This window comes from Tympanuchus pallidicinctus, unplaced genomic scaffold, assembly GCF_026119805.1.
Source record: "Tympanuchus pallidicinctus isolate F22 unplaced genomic scaffold, pur_lepc_1.0 scaffold16, whole genome shotgun sequence".
Lineage (NCBI taxonomy): Eukaryota > Metazoa > Chordata > Aves > Galliformes > Phasianidae > Tympanuchus > Tympanuchus pallidicinctus.
Window position 1 is genome coordinate 33,683,360 of NW_026294679.1, and position 26,280 is coordinate 33,709,639.

Here is a 26,280-nt window from a genome sequence, read left to right on the forward strand (position 1 = left end):
ATACATACACAGGCAAGAGAAAGTCACATATACACTACATTTACTCAAATTCCTATTAAATTTACTTCATGCATGCCAAGGCAGAACTGACAGGAGCAGGGTGAAGTGAAAAATAAAATTAGAGAGCCAGCCCAATTAGCATGTCAAAGTCACCAGAGCATTTCTCGAGTGCCCTTCGCCAGCCCAATGTCATGCAGCACTGCCAGCACTTCAGAGCAGCCCACTTTCTGACCTCTCAACCTTTATGACTCCGACTTTTTTTATTTCTCCTGCAGATTCTGCACAACAACTTGTTAAATCCTTGCTAGGATAACTGCCAGCTTCTGGTCCTTTCTACAGTATTGAGCAAGAGGTTTCAGGGTACATGACTCACACTACCCCTTATTTTTAACAATACCTGGGAATTTATCAAACACCTGTGTTAAACCCAGAATACCAGAATATGTTTGTAAGCCATTCAGAAGCTAAATTGATAGCTGTTTCTTCCTAATCTAATTGGTTTCTTACAAATAACAACACATTTGTAACAAAGAGACAAATGCATAATCATTGGTTTTCCATCGTATTTTCATTTCCTCACCTAAAACTAACACAGATTTAATTTCCTCACAGTTCAAGGGAATCCATGAATTACCTAAATAATTTTGGAATGGGTAAGATCTCACCTTCAGAATCACAACCCATCCAGGCAAACCTTTGCATTCACATTTTGCGATCATATACCTTTAGTCAAACTGAGAGGACAGGTTTAAACAGCACTGCTCATAGATTAGGAGTCCCTATATGGCTTTGAACAGAACGAAACAGCAGCAGTTTTAAAAGGGTTCTGAGCTAGACCATGCATCTGTGTCTGTATTTCAGCCTTACAAGGTTTAACTAGGAGGATGCAGCTAAACAGAGTTGGCAATAGCTATATCTCTAAATTGTAGTTTTCAGCTGCCATCATGGAAAACTAAACATTTGAGGTGCATTAAAAGTAATTCAGACAAAACAGCCAACTTGCATTTATTTTGATATTAGGAACAGCATAAATTTTATCATCTCAATCAGAATCGAACAGTGAACACTGTTCCTTGCACCGTCCCTCGAGCTCTCTACTGCCATCAATGTTACCATCATCTCCAGCTACTTCAAGGTTTAGCTCTTACAGCAAATCCCTAAGCGCACCCAGGATACTATATTTATAGCATCGGAATGCAATCACAAAATCAATATTTTTCAGGAAAATGTTGCTGAAAGACACATGAAAGCCATTTGGTGCATCCGAGCCAGGTGTAGATACAGTCAATATTCAATGTACATGAAACATATTGAAATCTAGGTATCAAGCAGTCAGAGTTTCATACTGATTGCTATGGTCATTCCAAACTGCCATTTCCACATACAAAAGAGATAAAATGGAAATAAAGGTTGTTAAAAAACTAAGGTTGTTAAAAAACTAAACGTGAGAAGTTTCTATGCAGCAACTCTATGCATCACAGACAGATCTGAATCCACTTCATGTAGTACTCTGTCTAAATGGCCTTCACGTACAGTTGGATTAAAATCAATCTCAGAATACAGAGAAGCCTGAATCTTTCATAACGCATCTTTTGCAACCTAATGTCTTAGTTTCAGCTAGGACGGAACTGTTTTCTTCACAGCATGACATGATGCTGTGTTTGGTTCTAGGAGTAAAACAATGCTGCTAACACAACACGTTTGTAGCTGCTGCTAAGCAGTGCTATACAGAGCCAAGGCCATGCACAGCGAAGGGCCCAAGGAGCTGGGAGGGAACAGCATAAGGATGGCTGACTTAAAGTGTCCAGAGGGATATTTCATACCATATGACATGTTGCAGAAGGAGTTTGGCAGGGGAGTTCATCATCTCTTTCTTTTCCACTGCTCGAGGACTAGCTGGGCAATGGTCATCAGCTGGTGAAAAATTGCTTGTGCATCACTTGTTATACATATATACAGTCACAGCTATTTTCCTTATCCTTTTTTCTATCTTAGTAAATAGTTTTATCTCAACCCATGGGCTCTATCTTTTTTTTCCCCTCAATTCTCTCTCCTATCCCTGTGGGAAGAGGGGAGTGAGAAAACGACTGTGTGGTGCTGAGCAACCTGCCAGGTTAAACCACAACACCTAATTTAAAACAAGTCCTCCTCTTTGTGCCTCATCAATACAAGTGCCTCTCTCCTGGAGATACCCAGTAATAACAGCTTCTACAATTATTTGTTTTCCCTGCTATCACTTTTACTTAAAGCTAAGCAGAAGCCCTTTATCCAAGGGGGAAAACATTTACTTAGTGAGTTTCACCAGGTGAAACCATTAGTCATCATTTCTGACGTGCTCAGCAAGCTCTGCAGAAGAGCCAGTTCAGGAGCAGCACATCCTGCAGCCCACTCAGGTTGTCCTTTGGAAAGAGAAATACTTAGTCTTTGGTCCTATGCAGAGTAGCAGCACCCCAGCCTTGAATGGAGGAACATCCCTGCAACTGAAACTCTCTTGAGAAGTAGTTGGAATTCTATGAGACACTACCGACATTAGTAGAAGCAGCAAGGCGTTAGCCACAACAACAAACTGCACCAAGTTCTGACAGTAACTGCTTTTTTGGAGTCTCTGTGCTCTTCATACCTGAAAACTCAAGCAAAGTCTCCACTGAAAGCAAACCCAAGTTCTAGTGCTTGCCTGACCATGTGCAAATCTCAGGCCAGGTGCGCTCAGAGATCACCAGCATCACCTCTCTCCAAAAAGCTGTTTGTTCTATTTATTTCCTGTATGAGCTGTTAAGCATCACACACTGCTGCAATGGTGACACTGTAACTAGAACAAGATGAGAGAGTTTGAAATCTGAATTTCTACACTTTGTCCTTCTCAGAGAAGGTTTCTGTCAGGACCCTCTGTTGAATATAAAAGTGACTTGCAGATCAGAAACTCAAAATATTCAACTAATTTTACTTACTTCCCAATACTGTACCACAAAAGCCAGACCTTGATTTGGAGGAAGTGGCAAGCAGTGTGTCCCAGGTGTGTGCCAAGGATGCAGGGCTGCATAGGACCAGCCTTGTGCCACCACCTCTGTGCTGCCCATCCCAGCTCCATCAGCCTTGCCCTTTCAGCAAACCACCATGTTGCACTGAAGGCTTCCTCCACAACAAGCAAGAGAATAGCATTGTTCACCTGTGCGTAAAGGCTCTGCTCCACCAACCTCACTTTGTCCATCACCAATTTCAGCCACCATAAAACCTAACGAGTAGTGACACAAGCCCAAGAAGAAGCCTTGACACCAGCCAACCTAACAGCTAAGCTTCAGAAAACCTCATTTTCCTTCAGCTGGATGACTTTGACTTCTATGTTTACTCTGAGAACATCTGAAAAGGGTAAAAAATGTCTGGAACATTTGGAGTGCTACATAACCCACGTCAGCTGCGGTGTGGAAGGGCCCAAATCTTTTACAAGGTCATGTAAGGGAAACTGAAGCATAAAGGGAGCTTTGAGGCTCAGAGCTTCACCCTGGGCAGCTGAGTGCTCTGTTCACCAGTCACAGGTTTACACTGCATAAACCGGGAGGATAACAGGAGTTTGATGACAGTTCTGAATGTATAATCTATCTCCTTCAAGATATATATATATATACACATTTAAAATAAATCCAAGTATGTTATTTTGCTGGCTCTTTAAAAAATATCCACAAAACGTCAGCAAAACTCCAAACATAAGCAGCTTTCAAAATATTATTTACAATATTATTGTATTAAATATTTTTCCAAGTCTAAACTGACAACAGCAACGCTAGCAAAATGAAGTACTTAGCTGCTAGAAAATGCCGCAAAAACAACTTCAGGAAAATATAATTCCTCTGCACTGAATTCTGGGGAATCATAAAGCTTTGTTTCTCTGGCTTTACTCATGAAGCACCAAAAAATGTTGCTCCTCAAGATGGTTGAAGGGCAATATCATCATCATACTGCAGCTCTCTGCTTAGCCAGCCTGAGCACCCGGGTGCAGCTGGTGAGAAATCAGTGTGCTCCTCAGCACATTTTGCACTGCTTGGGCATCGTGGCCAGTCATGGTGTCCTCTGAGGTTCAGTTTGCTTCTGATTCATGCTCCACCTGCTCCCTGAGTTGTAATGCATCTAAAGAGACTGTTTGCATGCAGACATTCACATCCACTGTGCTGAAATAATACCCATCACTTCACATGGCTGCTTTATCTACCCTCTACTGCAGTTGTCTTAGCATTCCCCTGAGAGACGAGGCAAAAATCTGACAACAATTCACTGCATTTCCCGAAAAAGGCAAATAGTAAGCCCTGCAAAATAGTGAGCTGCAACTCAACAGCAAATAGCAACCAGTATTACAGCAGAAACTTTCAGCTTAGACTAACAATTGGTGGCTCACCTCGTAACACCAAGGTATAATGCATGCTTATGAGAACAACATATTGATTTCTCCAGCTGAAAGGAATATAACATGGAGTACAAGCAGCAGTGTAAGAGGCATATTCAACAATTACTTCGTTAATGCAAACAATAACAGCCTACATCAATTCCACCGGGTACAAAATGAAATGAGCAGTCTTGCAACACTCCTTACTGCTTCTGAAATGTAACAATGTGATAGATGTTCCTAATTTTACCTTCTTTGGTTAAAAGACCGCTTTAATTTCCTGTTTGTTTCTTTTGGGGTTTGGTATTACTGCTCCATAAATGTGAATTTCACTGTGTTACACAGAGAGCTACAAAAGAGGGAAATATGCAACACAGCTGAGATTGGTACCCTCTTTACTTCCTCTTCTCAAAAATTCCCTTGCTTCCAAAGTCCCACAGAAAGGCACTGAGCTGGAACCAGCCCTCTTCTAGCTTTGGGCAGCACCTACCAGCACAAGGCAAAACAGGTGATGGAAATAAGGTAATAAAAATGCAAACTGCACAATTTAGACAAATCCAAACAACTTAACAAACTTGGTTTAGAGCAAAAGGTCATCTTTGAACTGCCATTTCCCATTCTAATCAGAGCTTCAACCTCTCCTTAGTTGAAATTGTCTGTCTTGAAACAGTGGTTGAGTTTTCACAACAAATGAAAAACTTCTGCACCGTTTTGTACACATGATGTTGCAGCTGATAATTTAGGAGCTTCCTTCATTCCTTCAATGACTTGAAAGAAGTCCGTATCTTGCTCCTTCCAAGACCCATGGTGCACAGCTAACCAACACTATTTCCTTTACATCATAAAAGTTAATGTTATCACATCAAAACATCCATCCTCTCCTCATGACAATAAGAAAAGGCCCATTTGTAATTTGTGTGCGATAAGTACCCAAATGAGTTTTTTTCAGCCTCACATTAAATAATTGTGCTTCACTGAAAAAGTGCTCTACACGAAGCAACGCTGAGGAAAAAGGGTATGAGGAAGGACTAAAACTTCAGCTGTATCATCTTCTTGTCATACTGAAAGCATGTTTTGCTTCCTTCCTTGGTTCCACTGGACTTCAGTGCAAGAGGCACAATTTTCATGGCTACATAAAAGGCAACAAAATGTACAAAGGCCCACATTTTACAAATGTTGGCCCAGTATCCTGCATGCAATGGGGAAGAAACACGCATGTGATACTGAGAGCTTCTGCCTTTCCCCTTCCTATTTCTCAGTGTAAAGGCAGCGACCTTCACCTTCCTCCTCACCATCCATGGCAGAGGACAGCCTCTTTATAGGAAGCAGTGCCCTTCTGTCTCCTCCATGCCTTATGTAAGTGATCAATCTACTACTGGGGCTTTTTCATTCTTTTGTATATTTCTTGAGCAGAAGCTAAGTCCTGCCATTACCTTCAAGTTCCTTTCCCTGTCTTGAGCAAACCTGAGCATATTTAGGGACTCTCTGCAATGCCCTCAGCATCTCAAAGATCTTATTTAGCCACATCTAAGGCTGATCAACCTGATAGTGGGACAGATTGTGACTCTGGACAATGTGGGCTCGCTAAGTCCATTAGAGGCTGTAATGAAGACCTGAGAAACAGTTCTGATTCCTAAATACACTCTGCCCTTTTAAGGGAGAAAGAGGAAGAAAGCGATTCTCAAAAATACATTATTTAGTTTAATGCATTATTGCTAAATAAATTTCCTGACTTAATTTGCTCTAAAAGTAGACACAACACATTAGAAACCACATTTAAACTTTCCTTCCATCCCCACTGTTCCCAAACCACGGTCCAACAGGCAACACTGGAGCCAAGTCAGGTTTCCTATGCCTGGAGGCAGCCACCCCACAGCCATTTTTTGTCCACAGTGCTGAAGCCAACATCTGTTTCTGCCTGGGAAATGCACTGAGTTGCAAGCTGTTGTCACCAGCTGGCAGAGGAGCAGCACAACCTGACCCTGAGTCCGGCACTGTCCCTGCAGACCCACGGTCAGTGATTACTCCAGCACTGGGAGCACAGGGCATCGAGTCAGCAGATGCCCAAGCTGCAGCCCAACACCTTTGTAGAGGGAAAACTTCCAGGAATACAGAAATGTTGATTTTTGGAGGTGGAACCGCTGAAGGCAGACATCTACCTGCATGCAATAGAGCTGATGGTGACAAAGAAAGACAGCAAGTTAGCTGGGTGAAAGTTAACGGTGATGTCAGGACACAGATCGACTGTTGATGAAGCAGGGTAGAAAAGCCAATAGTTTGCCTGCTGACTACCATAACAACAGATTAACAGATAACGAACATGAAATGTGCAGAATTAACTGAGTGGTAAGTAATTAGAAAGAGGATACCTATGCAACAGACTGGAATTAATTAATCAGTTACTCTGACTGAAAATCAATGAATAGTTAAATCAAGTAAAATGTAAGTAAAAAAAAATGAAATGATAGAGCGAGTCAATTGCATGGGGTCAATGCAAACTTGGAGAAGGGGGAGGCAGAAATTAAGTTGCCCATTGGAAATCAGTAGTGCTAACACGAGGAAAGAGTGCTGGAGCTATGATGGGCCACATATAGTTTTTGCAGAACTGAAATCTCTATCTGAACAACTCACATCCCATGACATTTCCAGAAAGCATCAAACAGAAAGCCACTGCTGCTCCTCAGAACACTTCACTTCGAGGGACTCCCTGCCCCAACTGCTCCCCAGAAATGAGACAGCAGCACATTCCCACTGCACTGATGGGGAAGGGGAGGCGCTTTGCTTTCCTTTGCATGTACAGGGATCAAAAGATCTCCTCCTGTATAACAGCATAACGACCTTGACAGCTTTGCTGGGAGGAAACACAGCCAGCAACCAACTGTTGTGTCGCCGCACCATCAAATTTCTCCAAAATTGCAAGCAACTTCTTGTGAGGATATGGGTTTTTTATTAAATTTCACTGAAATGCACAAAAAGTAGCCCCTCTTCTGCCCATCTTCCTTGAATATTTCTGATTTATTTTTTTCTTTTCAGTGGAAGACTGTCTATGGAACACAAATTCTCCTTCATAAATCCAAAAAGCCATTCCACAATTATTAAAATGGCAATCAATTCCTCGCAAAAATGAAACTGGAAGTAAACACTGTAAATCTTCATGTATATATTTTCTTAATTTGCAACAGATTTTGTACTCTTATTCAGAGAAGTTATTTGTATTGCCATGAGGATCAAAACCAATTTCCTAATCTATCAAGAGGAATAAAAGAGCACATTAATTGAATATACTCAGCCACTCTTGAAGTAACCTCCAATGAAATATATTTTCTTTTTGTAGTCTGAATCAAAGAAGAGTGCCTACCCTTCCATATGCAAATGTACTTCTCCCCAGGAACAGAATTTACTGGCAGCAAAAGCATGGAAAGCACTACATTTTTACTGAGGCGGGTAATTTTGCCCATGGAGTTCACCACTTTCTTCCAGTCTGGCAGCTTCTGTAGGGTTTTCAGTAGGTGACAATCAGTTCTGACCGAGCATGTAAGCCTTACAGCATCAAATCAAACAGCACCTACCACAGCATTTGCTGCCTTCTGTATCTCTGAGGGCTTTGTCTGTTGATATTAAATATTATCCTTTTACCTATATTTTTCTCATTAACTATACAAAGTGAACCACAGCTTGATCAGCCTGCACACACATAAATCGCAAGCTCCACTCCCACCCTGCCAACTATTGCTGTGGATTACAACAGGTTTTGGAAGAGAATTACATTGGCGTAAGCGAGATAAAGAACATAAAACACACTATTTAAAGCAATGACGGGTAAACTTTTAGTCTGAACGTGCACTGAAACAGGAGAAATGGAAAACTATTACTTTAAATAGCAAAAATGACTTTCGTCAGTGGAAAGAGAATAACATAAATACTTCACAAAGTGATAAAAAGAGTTCAAACATCTCACTTTGAACTTTGCTACAAAGCTGCTCTACAGAAAACTTTACCAGATCTTTCCACTGCCTACAACTTATTCCAGACTTTTGTCCAAAGGGTAATGAAACATGAAACTAAAATCACATTCATAATTCAGAACATGATAAAACTTCAGATTACCAACAGAGAATACAAAGAATTAACCCTATACCAGAACATCTTCATCTAGCTCTCACACAGTGACTAGCTGTATTAGTATTTGACTGATGAGATCTGCTGCGTGCTTTACAGCGTTTCTGGAGTTATCTCAACGTTAGTCCTGAAAAGAAAAAGAGAACAACACTGGAAAATACTATTTAGGTCACATTTTTGGCTCAAGACATAGCACTGCTAATGGACAGCTGACTATTTCCTTACCAGGCAGGGATGGCACATGGATCCAGAGATAGATTGCTACTTGACTATTTTGAACTCCAAAGCAAAGTGAATTATATCTTATATCTTTTGTGGAAAATTACAACTTGGATTTAAGGGTGTACAAGCATGGAACTGACCTTATTTCAACAGAGATTGCTTGTCCTAATACTCGATAAACCCCACTCCTGTACAGTCAGGTAAAACCTTCACCCTCCAGTAAAAGATCACCCACAAAAGTGCATGCGGGGTAACACCAGGCACATTATTCACATTTCCCAGTCCTGTATAGCAAACAGGAACTAGAAGGGATGGGAACAGGAGAGTGCATCTTTTCCACTGATGCCCTGATTTAGGACATCAGCATTTTCCTCTTCAGTAGAATCATAAGATTTCCCAGCAATGAGCTATTTTTGCACTTGTCTTTCCTCTGAGTTACAAACATAGTCAGTTATTCTCATTTTATATTATTTCTGAAATACTTTGGAGTCTTATTTTTCAGCACGAGCTGTAACATTGATTGGAGAAGGGGCATCTGAAGGACCCGGGTCTCCAGCAAAAGATCCTTTCATGCCTTTTTCCCAGGACTCTCTAATAAAGAACCAAGGACAGCCCAAAAGGACACTCCCCAGAAGCCTGCAGTTGAGCAGGAAGCTGACTTCCAGGCTTCATCATCTATGTCACTGCCTTCCCAGCACACACCTTGCTACTTGCTGGGACTGCCCCCCTTTTTGGGGTTCCCTAGATGCAGTGAGATGTGCTGAGATCGGATGACCTCCTAACACTACAGCTGTCCATTTGCACCCCAGTGTGGAAAATGCAAGTCAGATAGCTGAAGCAGTCTGTCCACATTACAGCCCCTCAAGCATATGGAGTCCAGAGGGCAGCTAATATTTCATTTCTAATGCTGGACATCTGCTATCAAAGCTGCTGATGAAGAATCAAATGTCAGGAACAGGAGATCAAAGTGCTCTTCGGTGCGCAGAGCAGGAGGCTTTAGGGAGATGCTAACCCAACCCTGGGTGCTCTAAACCCATCAGCTCCCATCTGGCATGTAAGCCTGAGGATGATGAGCACTCACACTCAGAAAGATGGCTCTTCCTGTTTTCGGCACAGCTCAGAGCTCTAGCTGCAAGTAATCTGATGTAAAATTCATCTTCCTGCCACACCAACAAGCTAGGTTCAAGCATCTGTAATGTTTCCACCTGACAGACAGCAATGATGGAATACCTCAAGCTCCCACTTGACAGCACAAGTAAAACCTGCGAATCCCACCTAGTGTTGCTGGGGTACATTTACAACAGGACCAGGCTTTGCCATCAGCTTCCCAAACCCTCCAAACCAAAGACAGTACACCACAGGACAGAATTGTGCCAGTCTCCAAGCTTTGCTGTCTTTCAGATGTGGGATGCACCAGCAGTTCCTCTTAAGGCTGAAGTTTCAAACTCTCAGGGGTCTCTCAACCATGTTTTGAGATAAGTTTCATTCCTGCCCCCTTATAGGGTCCAAAGCCATATACCCCAATCTTGTGTATGACACTCAAGTACAGTTCTGAGCTCTTATTTCCATAATCCTCAAAGATTGCAAATGAAAGGTCAAAGTTCTCAGCAGTGCCTAACTCCCTGAATGCCATGAGGATTAGGAACAAATTTTTCAAGTCATTTTAGAGTCAGTATGAACTATTCGAATCAGCCATCCTCAGAAACACATAAAGCCAAAATCAACACCCCCTTCACTTATCCTAATAACCCATTATAGAACCAAAGCACTCCTACAGCAACCAGCCAGCCCATTTCCATTCACAGGCTGCATGGAAGGAGGATTTAGCCATTACCAAGCAATCTGTTTCAGTGGACGATAAGCTCACTGTCAAGAGGAAAACCTGTTTTATTGACAGTTGCTTACTTCTTCAATTTTCAGCTTTTATAATCCCAAGGAAAAGGCTACCCAGTAGTGGCTTGCAGTGGGCTTAGCAGGTTTTCCAAGCAGAAGATTCTCAGTTTGACATATCAGGACTGCAGCTGCAGGTTGACAAAGATGTGCCCACAGGTTTCTCTGGTACCAAATGAGTTCCTCAAGGAGTGCTGATGCTGTGCATCATTCCACCTTTCCTCCAGCACTTCAGCTTTTCATGCTGGCAAGCAGGAGAAGGCTCTGATGAGTGAAGGCTGGTATGGAAAGCTCAGGAGGTGGCTTTGTTGGATGGATGGCACACAAATTCGGTCAACAGGGAGCCCTGCAGTCACCTGTTGTCCCCTCATCCCTTTTTCTGGGAGACAGAGCCAGAAACTTCATTCTGGGAAGCTTCACTAAAAATTTCCTATTAAGAGTGACAGAAACATATTAAAAATATAAATAAAACTTATATCAAAGGCTGTTTTGTTGCATTCTGCTCAGTATGGAAATAAGGCCATTTCAATTTTACCACATCAGTAACTCCATTCCTAATGCCTTTCTGTTTTCCTCCAGCAGCTTAGTCTTGTGGTCATCTATTAAGATATCCAATGCCTAGTATTTCATGGATTAAGGATAAAATGGATTTCTGTTATCAAAAAGACACTTTCGATTACTACTATTACAACTGTGAGATACTGCAAATACCACACCAAAAGTGGCAAATAAGAAGTTAGCTCACATATAACCTCGGGACCTTAATTGAATGTTTAATATACAGACACAAAAATGAAAGCTACACAAAAGGGCACAGGCAAGTTCATTTCCCAAGGAAAATAAACTTCCTGGCAACAAAAACATCTGCCAGCAGTGTTATGCTTTGAGAAGTCATTGCAGCCCATGGAAGGGAGGCATCTCCCCTTTCTAATGTTTGCTTATTCTCTAAGCACAGAGCTGAGATCACTGACTGTCACCATTACAGAAGGCTCTCATTCAGCTTGTAGACAAGACTACAGGCACGATGTCCAGCACAGAGTGGGGAGGCAGCACCCACAGCCTGCTCCAGAGCCATCCCCTAGGCGGCCACAGGTATCTCCAAGGCCACGCTTTCCATCTTCTGGATTTCATTAATTCATCCCCCCGCATGACTTGCCCAGGAGGCATCAGCCTGCAAGCCAGCCTTGTTTCGAATGCCAGTAGGTGTCACTGTGGGCAATGTTATAGGGGAAGCCAGTGGAAAAGAGTTCAAATCAAAGGGAAAACACCCATCAAATTAATTAATATTCAACGTAATTTCTAATTATATTTTTCTGCTTTTACAGATAAAGTGCAGACAATGCACCTTCTAAAGATAAAAGGAGCTTTACTAGAAGCAATTCACTTTTTTCTGCTTCATACCATTTAGGAGTACAGACTGGAAATCATGCAACATTTGCAAATAAGGTTGGATTTTGTTTCTTTGGTTCCAGAAAAGAAAAATGAGACAAGTCAGGCAAGCTTACTGCCACCAACATGAGCCTATGTATGTAACCAGCAATACGCGAGTTAAAACAAGGCATTTTTTGAAACTGCTATTAGATTAAGCTTACAGAAGATGATCTCACCGGACAGAAATAGCCATGAGCTCTCCCAGCAGGCTTCCCATTACAGCAAGCAGAAGCCCCCAGTCTCATTTGTCCCTGCACAAAGCCGTGGCATCAAGCAAATACCTCATCGATTCAAACATAAGGCTTGGGAGGCATGTGTCCAGGCTGTCAGAACAGCTCCAGCAGGTGCTGCTATCAGCCCCAGAAGTGCTCCTTGCAAACCAGACTGCTGGGCCTGAGCTCACACAGCAGGCATTAAAACTGTGACATCTGTGTGTGGCTTTCCTCTTGGGTAATTCACTGAGAGAAAACAATGCTGTACCATGTTTAGCACAACTCAGCAACAAAAGTATTAATACTTTACTTTTATTAGCTGTATGAATCTGTACTCTGCCCATCATGCTGGATGAAACTGGTGCCAAACTTTCAAACTTACTTCAAGACAGTAAGTAGGTGGATGTTTGTCCATACCTTCCAACCTCTTCACACAGATAAACCCACAACAGGTTTTGATATCCAGGCATGCTACAATGCTTCTTACAAACTGCTGTGAGGCAGCAGGTGTTGGAACGTGGCTGCATCACACAGGAGACCTCTGCTTGGATCTTTAGAGTTTGCTGTGACCACTCATTTAAATCAACCTTGTATGCTTAAAAAAAAAATCTGTAAATCTGCTTGTGGAAATGATACATTACAGATTTCATTAAATCCTTTTTTCACATCTATGAAACCCTGGGAATCATTGAAGATTAGAAACAAAAGAACAGGTTATTTTGTTACTGGTGGTTGTTTTTGTTTTTGTTTTTTTTTTCCTTTTCCTTTCTTTTCTGGCTGTGATGGACAGGATAAAAAATCCATTTACAGATAGTACAGAAATACATTCCAGATAGATTAGAGCTAGTTTTAATCCAAGCTGTCAGAGCAACCAGGTTTGCCCATCACCAAATGTGGCAGCTTTGTAAATGAGTAACTTATCAGGGAGTTTTCACAAAGAGAACTTAATCTCCACTCAACCATTGTTACAAAAGAATAATTATTATTATAATAAAAAAACTCTGAAGCTTGAAGCAGTGTTTCAGTTACCTCTGCTCCCTAAGAAACTGTTCCATGACACTGTCACGTGCCCTGATACCAACCACATCACAGCAGAAGTGGATTTTCTATGCAGTGAGCTAGGTGAGAGGTTTTTGCTAACGAGAGAGATGCTTAACACAGGGGACAGCATAATAATCAGGAAAGGATGATGCTCCTCCAGAGGAAGCTGACAAACAGGCAAGGCTAAAACTTCTTTGGAAGATGCGTGAAGTTTGCAACAAGAACACTGCATTTCAAGATTCAGACTGAAAACAGGAGTCTCCACTTGTTCTCAAGTTATTAGCATTCCTACAACGTGATTTCACAACTCCATCATCTCTGGTGGTCTCTGCAGGCATTCAAAGAATAAGCCATAAATTAGAGATTTTTAAGGCTGTGCTCTGAGAGCCTCTGCCAGGGCTGCACCTCAGGAGGGGTAACAGCACAACATCACCTTGCATTATTATTTCCATGGATATCAAGAAATATCTGGATGACTCCATGACTGCGCCTACCTAGAAAAAGTTTCCCTTGTACAACACCGGTGGGATCGTGCTAAAGAGTGGCACAACTCCCTGCAGAACTCTCCACTCACACTATGAAGACCAACAGTGGCTTTCCCATCCTCGCTGCAGGATGCTGCTGAGTAGCCAGGAGAACTAATGCTTTATATTGATGAGCAGCCTGTAGCTTCTCTAGGTGGGGAGGCACATCCCCACACTTCAACTACTTCCTCTTCTTTGATCCATTTAAATACTCAGCTCCCTGCTCCATGCTGAAACCGTGCTGTATTAACAGCTAAGGAAACCTCTTTAGAACCTCGAACTCCCACCCATTCAAATGTGATTCTTGCATAGATTTACCGTCTCTGTACACATACATGTATCTACATGCTTTGGTGGGCCATATAAGTTGCAATACTCCAGCCATGGTGCCTCAAAAACTTTGACAAAACTTTAGTGCATTTTGCAATCTGCAGTAGAAAAAAACAAACAGATTGTATTTGTGGCAGAAGAAGTCAGCCAAAATAAAAGGGCAGGAGTACTTCTGAGAACCAATTAATATTTGATAATAATAAATTCCTGCCACCTCTGGTGCAATCCAGTTCCCCATGAAAAGCCTCTGAATGAGATCCTTCCAAAACAGCTCAGATTTTCATCATAAATGCAAACTGCTTCTTGAGAGATTTTTAAAAGTCATTTAATAAAATTCAGTTTAAAAGATAGCATAATTCTCCAATCATAAAGCAGATTTGGCAGAAGCCCTGTGTGGCTGCAGGTCTTGGTCTGGTCAATGACTGTAGCCACTGCAAACACCCAACAGGTCCCACTGTGAGTAGGGCCCAATTGCTAACAGAGACACACAAGCTATACATTTGCAGTTCAGAAGTCATTTCCAAGACATGGAAATGGCCTCATGCACGTTCACTAAAGGGATTTCACTGGAGAAAAGAGAGTTTCAGCAGTAAATGAAGAATGAGGTGAGGTGAAAATACCATGATCATCACCAAGCTGGCCCAAATGGAGAGAAAATTGTAAGAGGAACCAGACTCTGCAAAGGCCAGTGGCTGCTGTTTTAACTGCCATGAATGGATTTAGTCAAGATGGGAATATTGAGCTATTTCTAAAGAAAAAACCTGCGATGAGCAGAACACAAGTGTAATGAATTTTAGAGGTATGCTAAATAGAGGTAAAGGATCGCCCTATTGTATTAACATTCAGGATCCAAGGTATTTCCTTGCATACTGGGGATTTAATTCATGTTCCATTGGGGCCATTTGATCTCTACAATTTACACTGAGCAGAGGTCAGGGCACCACCACAGCCTTTGGCCTGCTGAAGCCAAAAGGAGAGCTCCTGATCCATCTCCTGCTTGATAAGGGCTTCCCTGCCCCAATCCTCCCCCTTGTATCTAAGTATCTGTTTTTTGCGTGTTAAATCCAGCCAAGACTCAGCTGAGTCTGCAGGAACCCAAGCTAAACAGTTCTTGCACAGGTGATGTGTTTTTTTCCAAGGTACATAATGGTTAACTCATTCAAGGTCTTGGCCATTCAGGTGCTGAAACTTTATGTTCATTATAATTATGATATCTGAATTTTGCAAGGGTAACATCTACTCATAGATTCCCAAATAAACTTCTTTGCACTAATACCTACATGCATATTTTCAGGAAGTTTTTCACTTTTACATCCCTTAATGCTTTTTCTAAAGAAATCTGCGTGCTCTGTTGATATAGACAGCACCAGAGTTTCCTGCTGCTGACAGCATTACATCTAGAAAAGGAATAAAATTGAGAAAAAACAGTCAAGGACTTGATGACATCTTGACTTCCCAGCACCTTTAGATTAAACAGCAGTACTAATTTTCCCCTACCACATCATATGAACCAAAATTTAACCCTGTTTATCTTGAATATTTACATGAGTTATATAAGGTGTACTGCCCCCCCCCAGCCCCCCCCCCTTCGGTTTCCCATCCCTGTTTTATTTGTGTAAGATGTTATTTGGTTGATTTTTGTTTTCAGAGAATCAGTACTGCTAGCACAAGGGCAACTTTCCATTCAATTCCTACCCAATAAAAGCACAGGGGAGCGTACCCTGGGTGTCAGATCCGTGTTGATCTGTTAGTCCTTACGTGTTCATTTCCACTTGGATGGAATGGCTGTGGAAGCCATCAAAATAAGATGTACGTATTTTTTAGTAGGATGGAAGACTTAAATAATAGCTTATTCCATTTGTTTGTAAAAAAAAAAAAAAAAAAAAAAAAAAAAAAAAAAGCAGTCTTAAGTAAAAAATAAAAAAAGATTATGTTCTACTTAGCCTGAACCATCTACCTGATGAAATTTTGAGTGCTTATACTAAACTCACTCATTATCTGTATGAAGAACTCACTAGATGTGTTGATCATGCTCTGAGCCCAGTCTCATACTGGAAGGATGTACTCTGCTGTGTGCAAAAGGGACAGTCACAAAGTTATTCTTTCTCATCCCCAAACTTCCAAGAAGTTGCCCTGAACATCAATGAATGGCTTCTCGCAAACAAAGGAAGGGGTTCTGTGGCATCAGACCAACTGTTTGCCATGTTCAGCATCCTCTCTCCAACATCCATTGCAAGCAGATGCTTCAGCAAGAACAGGGAGAAGATATAAGACTTAACTGCTATGGAAAGAAACATCTCCTTCATTTTAACCACAGCAATCAGGATGGTAACTGCAATGCACAAATGGATGTTGAGGTTCTTGACATATTGTCAGGGACCAGGGAATATTCAAACAATTCCTTTCCTCTGCTGTGATAATTAAGGGTGAGGTCATTCATCATTGCCTTTAAAGGGCTTAAACAGGCTACAGAAAACCAGAAGAAAAGCTTTTATCAAAATGATACCTTTTACCCCAATGCAAATATTAGAGCAACTTTTAAGTTAGCATCACAGTACAGTCATGTCATCAGGTAGAGGAAAAAATGACTGCTTTTCTGTTTCTCCCTACTATCTTCTAGAATTATATTTAGGTAATTTATCTGTATTTTACACCCTGACAAAAAAAGGAAAGATGATGATCTATTTTCCAATTAGCTTAGCACTCCTTGATTTTTTTATTTTTTTTTATGCTGGAGTTCTTCCAGCTGCAATTTGCAGTGGAAAATACAACATGTGTACACTGAATGTACACACATTTCACTGATCAAACCATGCTAGTAGGCATCAGCTCCACAGCAGCATCAAAGGCCCTATGCACAGAAGTGCATAGGCTTAAAGGTCAAAAAAAAGCATCATGTACTTAAGAGGAAGCTGCTATTCTATTCCACTGCTCTAGACATTGCAGCTGACTACTTTTTTGTACTGCTGCACGTGACTTTTTCCAACTGTTGTGTTGGGTTTTTTTTGGCAGTAGACCCAAAATGCTTATTTTCTGGAGTATGTTTTCATAAATATTAATTTTTCAAATGAGATAATAAGAAATAGAGTTATCAGAAATTGAAATTCTTCTGTATATGAAACAATGGCAATTTGAATCTGTTTAACTTCCCCCACACGTCGTACTTCAACTATATCCCAAAGCCCCTTTGGTAAACATTAAACACTCTAATAGAGCGCTAGCTTCAATCAGAAGATATAAAACAGAAATCTTTCCTAACCCAAACTTCTTGCTCTTCCTTGCTTTTTTTCTAATTCCCCTCATATTTGCACCTCCAGATCGGAGTGTTATTCATTTCTTGCCGATCACTGTTGGTCCGGGTATAACCTGTCATCAAGGTTTACATTCAGGAGACAGCTGTCACCTGCAGGATAGATCAGCTGAGGGCTACAAAGACCTAAGAATGATCCTCAGTCTTATTTAGAAAAAATACCGGTTATATTGAAAGCTAATTAACTTTGTGTATTTCTCCCATTCCATTGACTGTTAGCCATGTGATCTTACATAAAAAGAGGACTGCATTCAGACTCCATTAATTAAATGGAGGCATCATAGGAATTTTTAATCTGTATTAAATTCACAAGGTGGAGAAAAAAGGATGGTTGGCATCTTAGCATGGAAGCTGTCAAAGCACAGCGCCCGCGATGGAAAAGAAAAAAAGAAAAAAAGAGAGTGGCAAGAAGCTCTCATCAAATTAATTTACAACAGCATTAATTAAATGGCTTAAGACGTGCTGCTGCAATCCATGCTTTCAGCACTTGGAGATCACTCTCCCAGAACATGCTCTGTGTGCAGTGAGCTGCCCCAACAGAGTTCAGGCTTGGCATAATCAGCCTGTGGTATTTAACACATTTCTCTGCCCTTGTATCACTCAAAGAGTTTGGCAGCTTCTTTTGTCTACTACCATACATGCTTTGGGATCAATGATGTTGCCAAGCCATGGCCTCCTGGGATAATGGAAAGCACATTACCAGCACTTAGGACTCCACAACACAATAAATTAAGATTCTGAAATAGTACTTCTAGTGAGAGTTTCCAAAACAGACATGGAACATAAGGAACAAAGTCCCAGGGTGTAAATACAGTCCCAACCCAAAATGGGCAGTAAAAGGACAAAGCCTAGGACTTATTAAGTGGCTGGCATCCTTGATTTGGGGGAATTTAACTCATATTTAAAAGTACACACTCCAGCATGAGGGCATACATCGCAGAGGTATCTACAGCCCTGGATACATAATGCATAGGAAAAAATATATTTGATGTAGAAAGGTTTGACATTATCTGTGAAAAGAAACAATATTTTGCTGCTAAGATTCATACATAACATCTGATGTGGATTAACATGCTAAATCTGAAACAGCGAAGGAACATCAAGTACACAGGATTTAGAAAATCCCAGAGTTAGAAATGTCAGTGAAACCTTATTTCAATCCCTTTCTATGCATTTGTAACTACAAAACTTTTAAATCATAAGATCACCTATTATTCTCTCCAAGCCCTCTGCATTTCTACCCCTATCTTGAAAGCCTTATGTAAATCAAGAAGCCCAGGACAGATACTCAGGAAGATTACACGTACATCCCCTACACACAGACAAAGCAATCTCACTCTTTGAAACAAGATTAGTAGCCTAACTTGGAAAAAAAATTTAGAAAAATCACCTGTAGGCCAGCAGCTGCAAGGAATAATTTGAGATAAATGGATAAGCCATCGAAATCATAAGCTAGTGGAAATGGTTTCAAAAAAGAAAAGGTCAAACAACCTTAATTATAAGGTATTGTTAACTGTAATACCAATACTCAACATAAATCTTCCAAGGATATAAATTTACGTTTGAATGACACAAAGGATATACCTGAAGGAGGAAAAGGTTACAAGAAAGGGAACCAACCTCAAGATGAAAATGTGTTGTGGTTTAACCTGGCAGGAAGCTCAGCATCACAAAGCTGTTTGCTCATTCCCCCAAGTGGGATGAGAGAGAGAACTGGAAGCAAAACAGAACTCATGGGATGAGACAAAAAATATTTACTAAGACAGAAAAGGAAAATAAAAACAAGAACGCACAAAAACAAAAACCCACCAGTATACTGCCCAGCCAATATTGCCCAGCCAATTCCTGAGCAGGGGCTGATCCCCATTCCAGCTCTATAGCCTCCCACACGCTGTCAAGCGCTACGGAATAAGCCCTTGCCTAATTCAGGCCAGCTGTCTAGGCTCCACCTCTCCTCCTGGAGCATTCCCAGTACTCAGCAACAACCACAACATTGCTGTGCTATTATAATGCTAATATAATGCTGTCTCAGCTGAAAGCAGGACACAATGAAATATGTAATTTTTGTCCTAAAACAAACAAACAAAAAATAAAAAACAGAAAGGGATGTCAGAGCCCAGAGACTCTGAGTATTACCCATGCTTAATACTACCTCATTCCTACCCTTGGCCACAATGGGAACAAAGATGCTGGATTAACTTCTTTTCCTTCAGATGCGTCAGTCATCTTCTCAAGCTCAGCTGTCCCTCTCTCTGCCCATGAATTCCTTTTTCACAGTATCTGCTCTCAAGTCTGTTTTGCCAAATGTTGTACCTATACATTTACCATGAGGAGTCACATACTGAGAGTTCGGGTGCTCTGTGCTTGGGTGGTTTGTTCCCTGACCTTCCTCTTTTTCTATGACCACAGAAAAACCCTTCTTTCTCTCATTGGTAGTGCAGATCCTGGCAATTTGATCTGCTTCTACCAATCTGCTTAACCTTTCTTTAGGACATAATGAACGGAGTTAATCTGTAAATAAATACAATGGCAAGTTCAGTATCTTCCTAATAACCCCTTGCTGAAAATCACAGAATAGCTTAGGTTTGGAAGGGACCTTAAAGATGACCTAATTCCAATCCCCCTGTATGGGCTGATTGATGCCCACCAGATCAGGCAGACCAGGGCCCCACATCCAGCCTGGTCTTCTCTGCAAATGTTGATGGAGCATCCCAGCTTCTTCTGGGCAGTGTGGGCCAGGGTTGCACCAGCCTCTAAGAAAAGAAGTTCCACCTAACATCTAATCTAAATCTCAACTCTTTTAGTTCAAAACAGTTCCTTCTTGTCCCATCATTATCAGATGGTGTAAAAAAATCAGCCCTCCTCCAGTTTATAAGCTCCCCTCAAGTACTGGAATGCCACAGTGACGTCTCCCTGGAACCTTCTCCAAGCTGAACAAGCCCATCCTCCACAACCCTTATTCATAAAGAGATGCTCCTGCTCTCTCATCATCCTTGTGGTCTTCCTCTGGACATGCTCTAACAGTTCCATGTCTTTCTTGTACTGTTTCCCAAAGGAAACAGAGCAAAGATACTTATATACTTATATTGCTGATTCAGGTATCAGGACATGTGAGACACACAGCACTTGTTTAGGGATAAACAGTGATGTTTAAGACACATGCTGGCAACTTACCTCCTCTTACTGTATTAATACTCCAGTATTTAAACATAAACATGGCAACTGGCTCAACTGGCTTTACAAAAACAACAAAAACAACAAACAAAAACAAACAAACAAAAAAAAACAACAAACTACTCTGCTACCAGTTCAATGCTGTTTGATAACAAGACTGTGAATACATGGCAGAGGCAACTGTCACTGAGCAACTGATTTTGAACAAAGAGCAGCCAAGGGCACAACAAGGTCAAGAAGGAGTTTTTCAGCTGAAGAAGAATATGAAAAAGCAAAAACTAAGAAAGGAAAATGAGGAAGATATTGGGGATAACAGAAAAATGTCATTAGTACACTTTTTCTAGACACTAGTAATGAGTGTTATCTCACATCTCAAGTACGCAGCAAAGAGGGATAACAAAGTTGTTTGTCGTGCAGAATGATTAATTTTGGTCCTTCATCCCCTGCACAGCATTAACATCATTAACCTTTGCTTCCCCACCTCTCCCAGACAGCTACCTCTGCCACTAGCTCGGTTTATTTGAAGCAAGGGTGAAGCTGATCACAAAGTCCGCTTGTGTGACTCAAAACATAATAATTCAAATCTGTTTTCTCTACTTATCCAATAATTTGGATCAATCTCATAGGAACTTCGTATCACTGATGCTTCCTCCCACATATCAAGCTTGTTTTAGGCAAGCAGTTACAGGTGCTTTGAGGGGACTATCCTACAGGCAGACAGAGTGACTACACAAACCACTTCCTTAATACTTCCAAAGCCCAAGCAAAATAAATATCAAGTCTTCAGCTGCAGAAACATATTACTCATTGACTCATGCATTATGTTCAGTAAGCACAAGGATAAACAATGCAATAAAATCATAGGCCAAACAGAGCTGTTTCAACAGAGATGGCATCAAAGCCAAGCTAAATCACCATCTCTGCTGAAAGGGCTGCTCAGCTTTCCATGGCAGTGAAAAATCACTGCAGTGATTTGAAAAACGTTAATAAAACATTTTGAAAAACATTAATAAAGAGTCAGCTATACATTGTGTAATTAGCAACCATCTATGTCACGTTACAATACATTAATTTAACTAAATTGGTAAGGAAGGAGACAGAGGTAGGCTTTGGACACTTGCAGAAGCTCTACCCAAATCTGGCTATTGTTTGGCTGTAGTAGTAACCTGCAAGATAAGTGCCAGCTGTGCCAGCCTGGGTCCAGTGAAACTTCAGTCTAGAAGTGGGAGCAGCTACGGCCTTGTCAATACAATGGGTAGCTTGAGTTTGGATTTGCTAATGCTGAGCTCCATAAATGTGCTTTGACTTTCACATGCCTATAAATCACAAGAAATTGCAGTGATGTGAGTGATGATACACAAGTCAGAACTACTGCAATTGAAAGAGAGATTCCCCAGTGTTTTGTTAATTCTCATTCGAGTCATCTGTGCTACGCAACTTGAGTTAGTATTTCCACCAATTCCAGAAATTAAATTATATCATCAAATATTGACCTTTTTCCTTCTGTCTTCTTAATGCCATTCCCAGGTTTGATTTTGATAATGGGCAATTAAACAGCATGTTGTTTTTCTTTTCTTCTGGGCTTTAGTTAACACTTTTTAGAATTAATTTAAAGAATGTAGGACAGAAGTGTTGCGTTAATTTACAGAAGTATATCAGAAGAAAAATTGCATGAAACATTGACATTACGAAAGATTTTTCCCCGCTTCTAATTGTCTGAATGAGTCACTTTTATTCAACATTCGTTACAGCAACAGAGAAGATAAAGTAAAGCTATTGCTGCCTAGTTTCAGCATGTTGGATACTGTTAAATAAGATGCACTGTGTAATAGTAAAATGTTATAGTTTATGCAAAATATATTAAGTCAAATTAAAACACAAGGAATAACAAGGATGACTCCAAATCAGAAACTGGAAGCAATTTGTTTTGGGAGCCATATCCTGCAGATCACCCAGTAAGGACAGGGAACAACCTTACAACATGGCTATAGCAGCTGCCCTTAGTGTTTAAAACAAACAAGAGTGGTCTTGGACCAACCAACAAATGATTACTACTTCAATGCCTAATTTATTCACTGATATTTGTTCTGATTCCCTCCTGAAGCCCACTCTCCCTTGAATCTTTTTGTTAACTCTCAATAAGGAGCTTAGCATTGATTATGTGATCCAAGCAAATTAACTACCTGTTTCTGATCAGGCGTGTTGGAGATATGCACATTTAGTTCACAGCATAAAGAGGCAATACAGCTCTAAATCTGAAGACTTCTCCAGCAGTAAAGGAAATAAAGCTTATCTATGAATATGCAATTATGTTGCATGATAAACGTGAATTCATCTGTATACTAAATAAATAGGCGAAGAAATAACAATGTCCTACCAATGCTCTAGAAATCAAGTTAAATGTCAGCAGCTTTGTTTCTTAAAATCAGTGGCAGAGGTAGTACTTAGTACAGAGAAACAATTTCCCATAAACGTTTATTAGGACTGGCTCCTATGATTGGCTTGTATTAAAAAAAAAAAAAAAGTAACAAGGAATGACAAAAAACACCTTGCTGTACACAAGTTTCCTACAGTTAAATCACACGAGGCTACATTTTAAAGGGTTTTCTTAACAGTTTCTGTAGTGTTCAGTAACAAGCAATTTGTCAGGTCCAGAATGGAGAGGTATCTGAATACACTATACGGACAAACTGCCTTCAACTCATATTTTGCATCCAATTTACACATTTGCTTACAGGACAAGACTTTAAATAGAGAGCCTGACGCTAATGAGATACCAGTTACAGCCAGGTAGGCAAGGCACAACTTCAGGCTTTCAAAATTCCTGACATATATTATACCTGCCCATCTCTGCTGTAATTCTAATGAGAGTAGCCTTTCCATAACACCTACTCTAAGGCCTGGTTTTGGCTTCTAATGTAAGTCTCCCATCACATCTGAAAAGAAATGGTATTTCCACGTGCCCTATTCCCCACCAGTGACCCAGGGCAGAAGGTTTCCTCTTTACACAATGCAGGAAACAAATGTTTTGATGGAAATCCGATCAAAGACATGTAAGCCTTGTTCAGAAATGAATCCATTTTTTTCCACACGACTCCTCTCATACTCTTGACAGGCTGGACTAGTCAACCATAATTGGGAGTAAAATTGTGAAGCTGTTCTTTTGGAAAAGAGCCTGGATATTGCTACCAAAAGACTCACAAACTCTGAACTCATTAGCTCTCAAAATTAAACACACTTACCTCTTCAAGGACATCTGCAAGCTTACTGAGTATCTCCTCAGGAAGGCTCTGGAATGTGGGAACACTGAAATACAAGAGAAATTTTAATTAATGCATAGCTCCCTATCTTTTTTAAACTCAGCTGCAGTTGTTTCATTTGTAGTTGGCCCTCATCGTTTGCAGCTGAACAAGAGGTCAGCAGAAAATCAACATACATCACGGGAATCCAATCTTCATCTACCAGCTTAGATGTATTTTTAACTGTTGACTTGTTACGACGGGAGACCACTCGTGGTAAACATCTGGAGAACCACTTGTAAAGCTGGTAATCAACTATGACTCAATTAAGGACTTAACGGAATGAATATGTGCTGCAAATCTGTTCAGTCACATATATGACTGAGCAAATCTTTCCTGCTCCACCTCACCAGACGCAAACAAATAAATTAATAAACAGACCACAAATGCAAAAGGGATAACTCCAATCAGCAGCAGATAAAGGGAGAAAGGTCCTTTCTTAGTTTCTCCTATGTTTCTTAGTTTTTTTCTATGAGGAAAGGTTGAGGGAACTGGGCTTGTTGGAGAAGAGAAGGCTCCAGGGAAACCTCATTGCGACCTTCCAGCACTTGAAGGGAGTGTATAAACAGGAGGGGGAATGGCTGTTTACAAGGGTGGATAGTGATAGGACAAGGGGGAATGGTTTTAAACTGAGACAGGGGAGGGTTAGGTTAGATATTAGGAGGAAGTTTGTCACTCGGAGTGTGGTGATGCACTGGAACAGCATGCCCAAGGACTTTGTGGATGTGATCGAAACTAGATATGATTCTATGAATGACTGAGACTACACAGACAAAAATGTGGAGTACAAAGAGTACAAAGACTGCAACAAAAAAGAACTGAATAGCAGTTAGAATTATTGAAGATCTCATCCAAGGCTTGCTTGTTCTCTTTTGCCAAAGTAGAAACTTTTCCACTTTTTTTTTTTTTTGGTAGAATTTCACTTGCCAGTATCTCCCACACCAGACTTGACCTTCTGGTCGAGGTGGGAGAGAAATGCACCCATGGTCTACAGGCCTGAATTCTGGGAGGATGAGCAATGTGAAATTGACTGAGTCATCAAAATTCCCAGGTGACACCAAACAAAACACGTGGGCACAATGTACATTTCTGAGGTAGGAAAGAACAACTCTAACCACTTTAACTAAAAAATGCCTGTCATCAGTAGCCTAATTAGCAGTGCAACCACATGAGATATTAGCACAAACATAGAACTGAGATGCTATTGCTCTTTTGAGTTTTATTTCCAAGAACATGAGCTGCTTTATCACGCTTCATTGCAAAGCATATGCATAAGATTATGCTCCTAATATTAAATTTAGATCCCTAGTGTGTTGCTCTAGTCTCAGAAACATTGATGATCAGGTGCAAAGTTAGGAGGGAGTGGGCTGCTAGGGGTAGATCCCTGCAGAGAAGTAAATAAAACCTTCAGTAAATGAGATTTTTCCTTCCACATCAGATTTTTCCTTCCACACGAGATTTCACATTTTACTTTTGATCACATAACTGCATAGATATTGTTCTCCATAATTTCCATAACTTTCCAGAAACCAAAAACTCACAAGGTTTTTGCAACGCAGAACTTGCTGCAGAGCAGGTCTTGTCTTCTGCCTGGGTAGTAATCACCCACCCAGGTTCTATGAGCCCAAAGCAGTTTCTAGATACACGATTTGGTGGCTGTTGGTGCATCCAGAAGAAATTCAGCCTTACAAAGAAAGGGAGGTCTGCAGACTTTGCAGAGAACATGCTAGCAAATAATACTCTGTCCGAGGCCAAGCTTCCTTGCCACGTCAAGTGCCCAGTGAACTTAATTTGCAATTACAATTAAAGCAGAATTTGTTTTTATTAACTTAAATGTATGCCACACTGCTGTGGAATTAAAACATATTTCCAGACTTTCTATTTATTAAAAACAGAAACAGCAATGTATATATATTAATATGTATTAACAGCAGAACTAAATTGAACAACTTGATGCAGAAAAAAAATTGTGATTACTCAGGCTCTCAACTTTTTCTTCTTCCTTTGAAAGCACTCTTTTTCAATGGAAAAGCAATGCAACAGACCACAAAACAACTAAAAAGGCATTATGTGATGCCCAGGCCTAATTATAGAACAAAAGCTTATTCCAAAAACATTTGCATTTGCAAGTAAGTAGCAAACTAATAGAAGATAACATTCAAAAACATCCAGGCAAGTTCTACTGAGGTTGCATCAGAGCATTCCCAAACTGGGGGACAACCTCATTGCAAACATTTTATTTTATTGCTTTTGTTGTTTGTTCTTTTTTTTTAAAAAAAAGCTTATTACATCCTGTGAATCTGTGCAACCCATAGAAGGATAGCAGAGCACATTCATTATAGCCCAAACGTGA

At 40.7% G+C, this 26,280-nt stretch overlaps 1 protein-coding gene across 3 annotated transcripts in view; it reads right to left on the minus strand.

The window, feature by feature from the left end:
• The window catches only part of PRKG1 (protein kinase cGMP-dependent 1), a 400,374-nt gene that overhangs the window by 120,215 nt on the left and 253,879 nt on the right, over nt 1–26,280 (minus strand). For all 3 annotated transcript variants that reach the window (XM_052677567.1, XM_052677566.1, XM_052677568.1), the window contains exon 5: nt 23,871–23,934. In XM_052677567.1, coding sequence (XP_052533527.1) covers nt 23,871–23,934 — 64 coding nt within the window. The remainder of the gene's footprint in view (nt 1–23,870; nt 23,935–26,280) is intronic.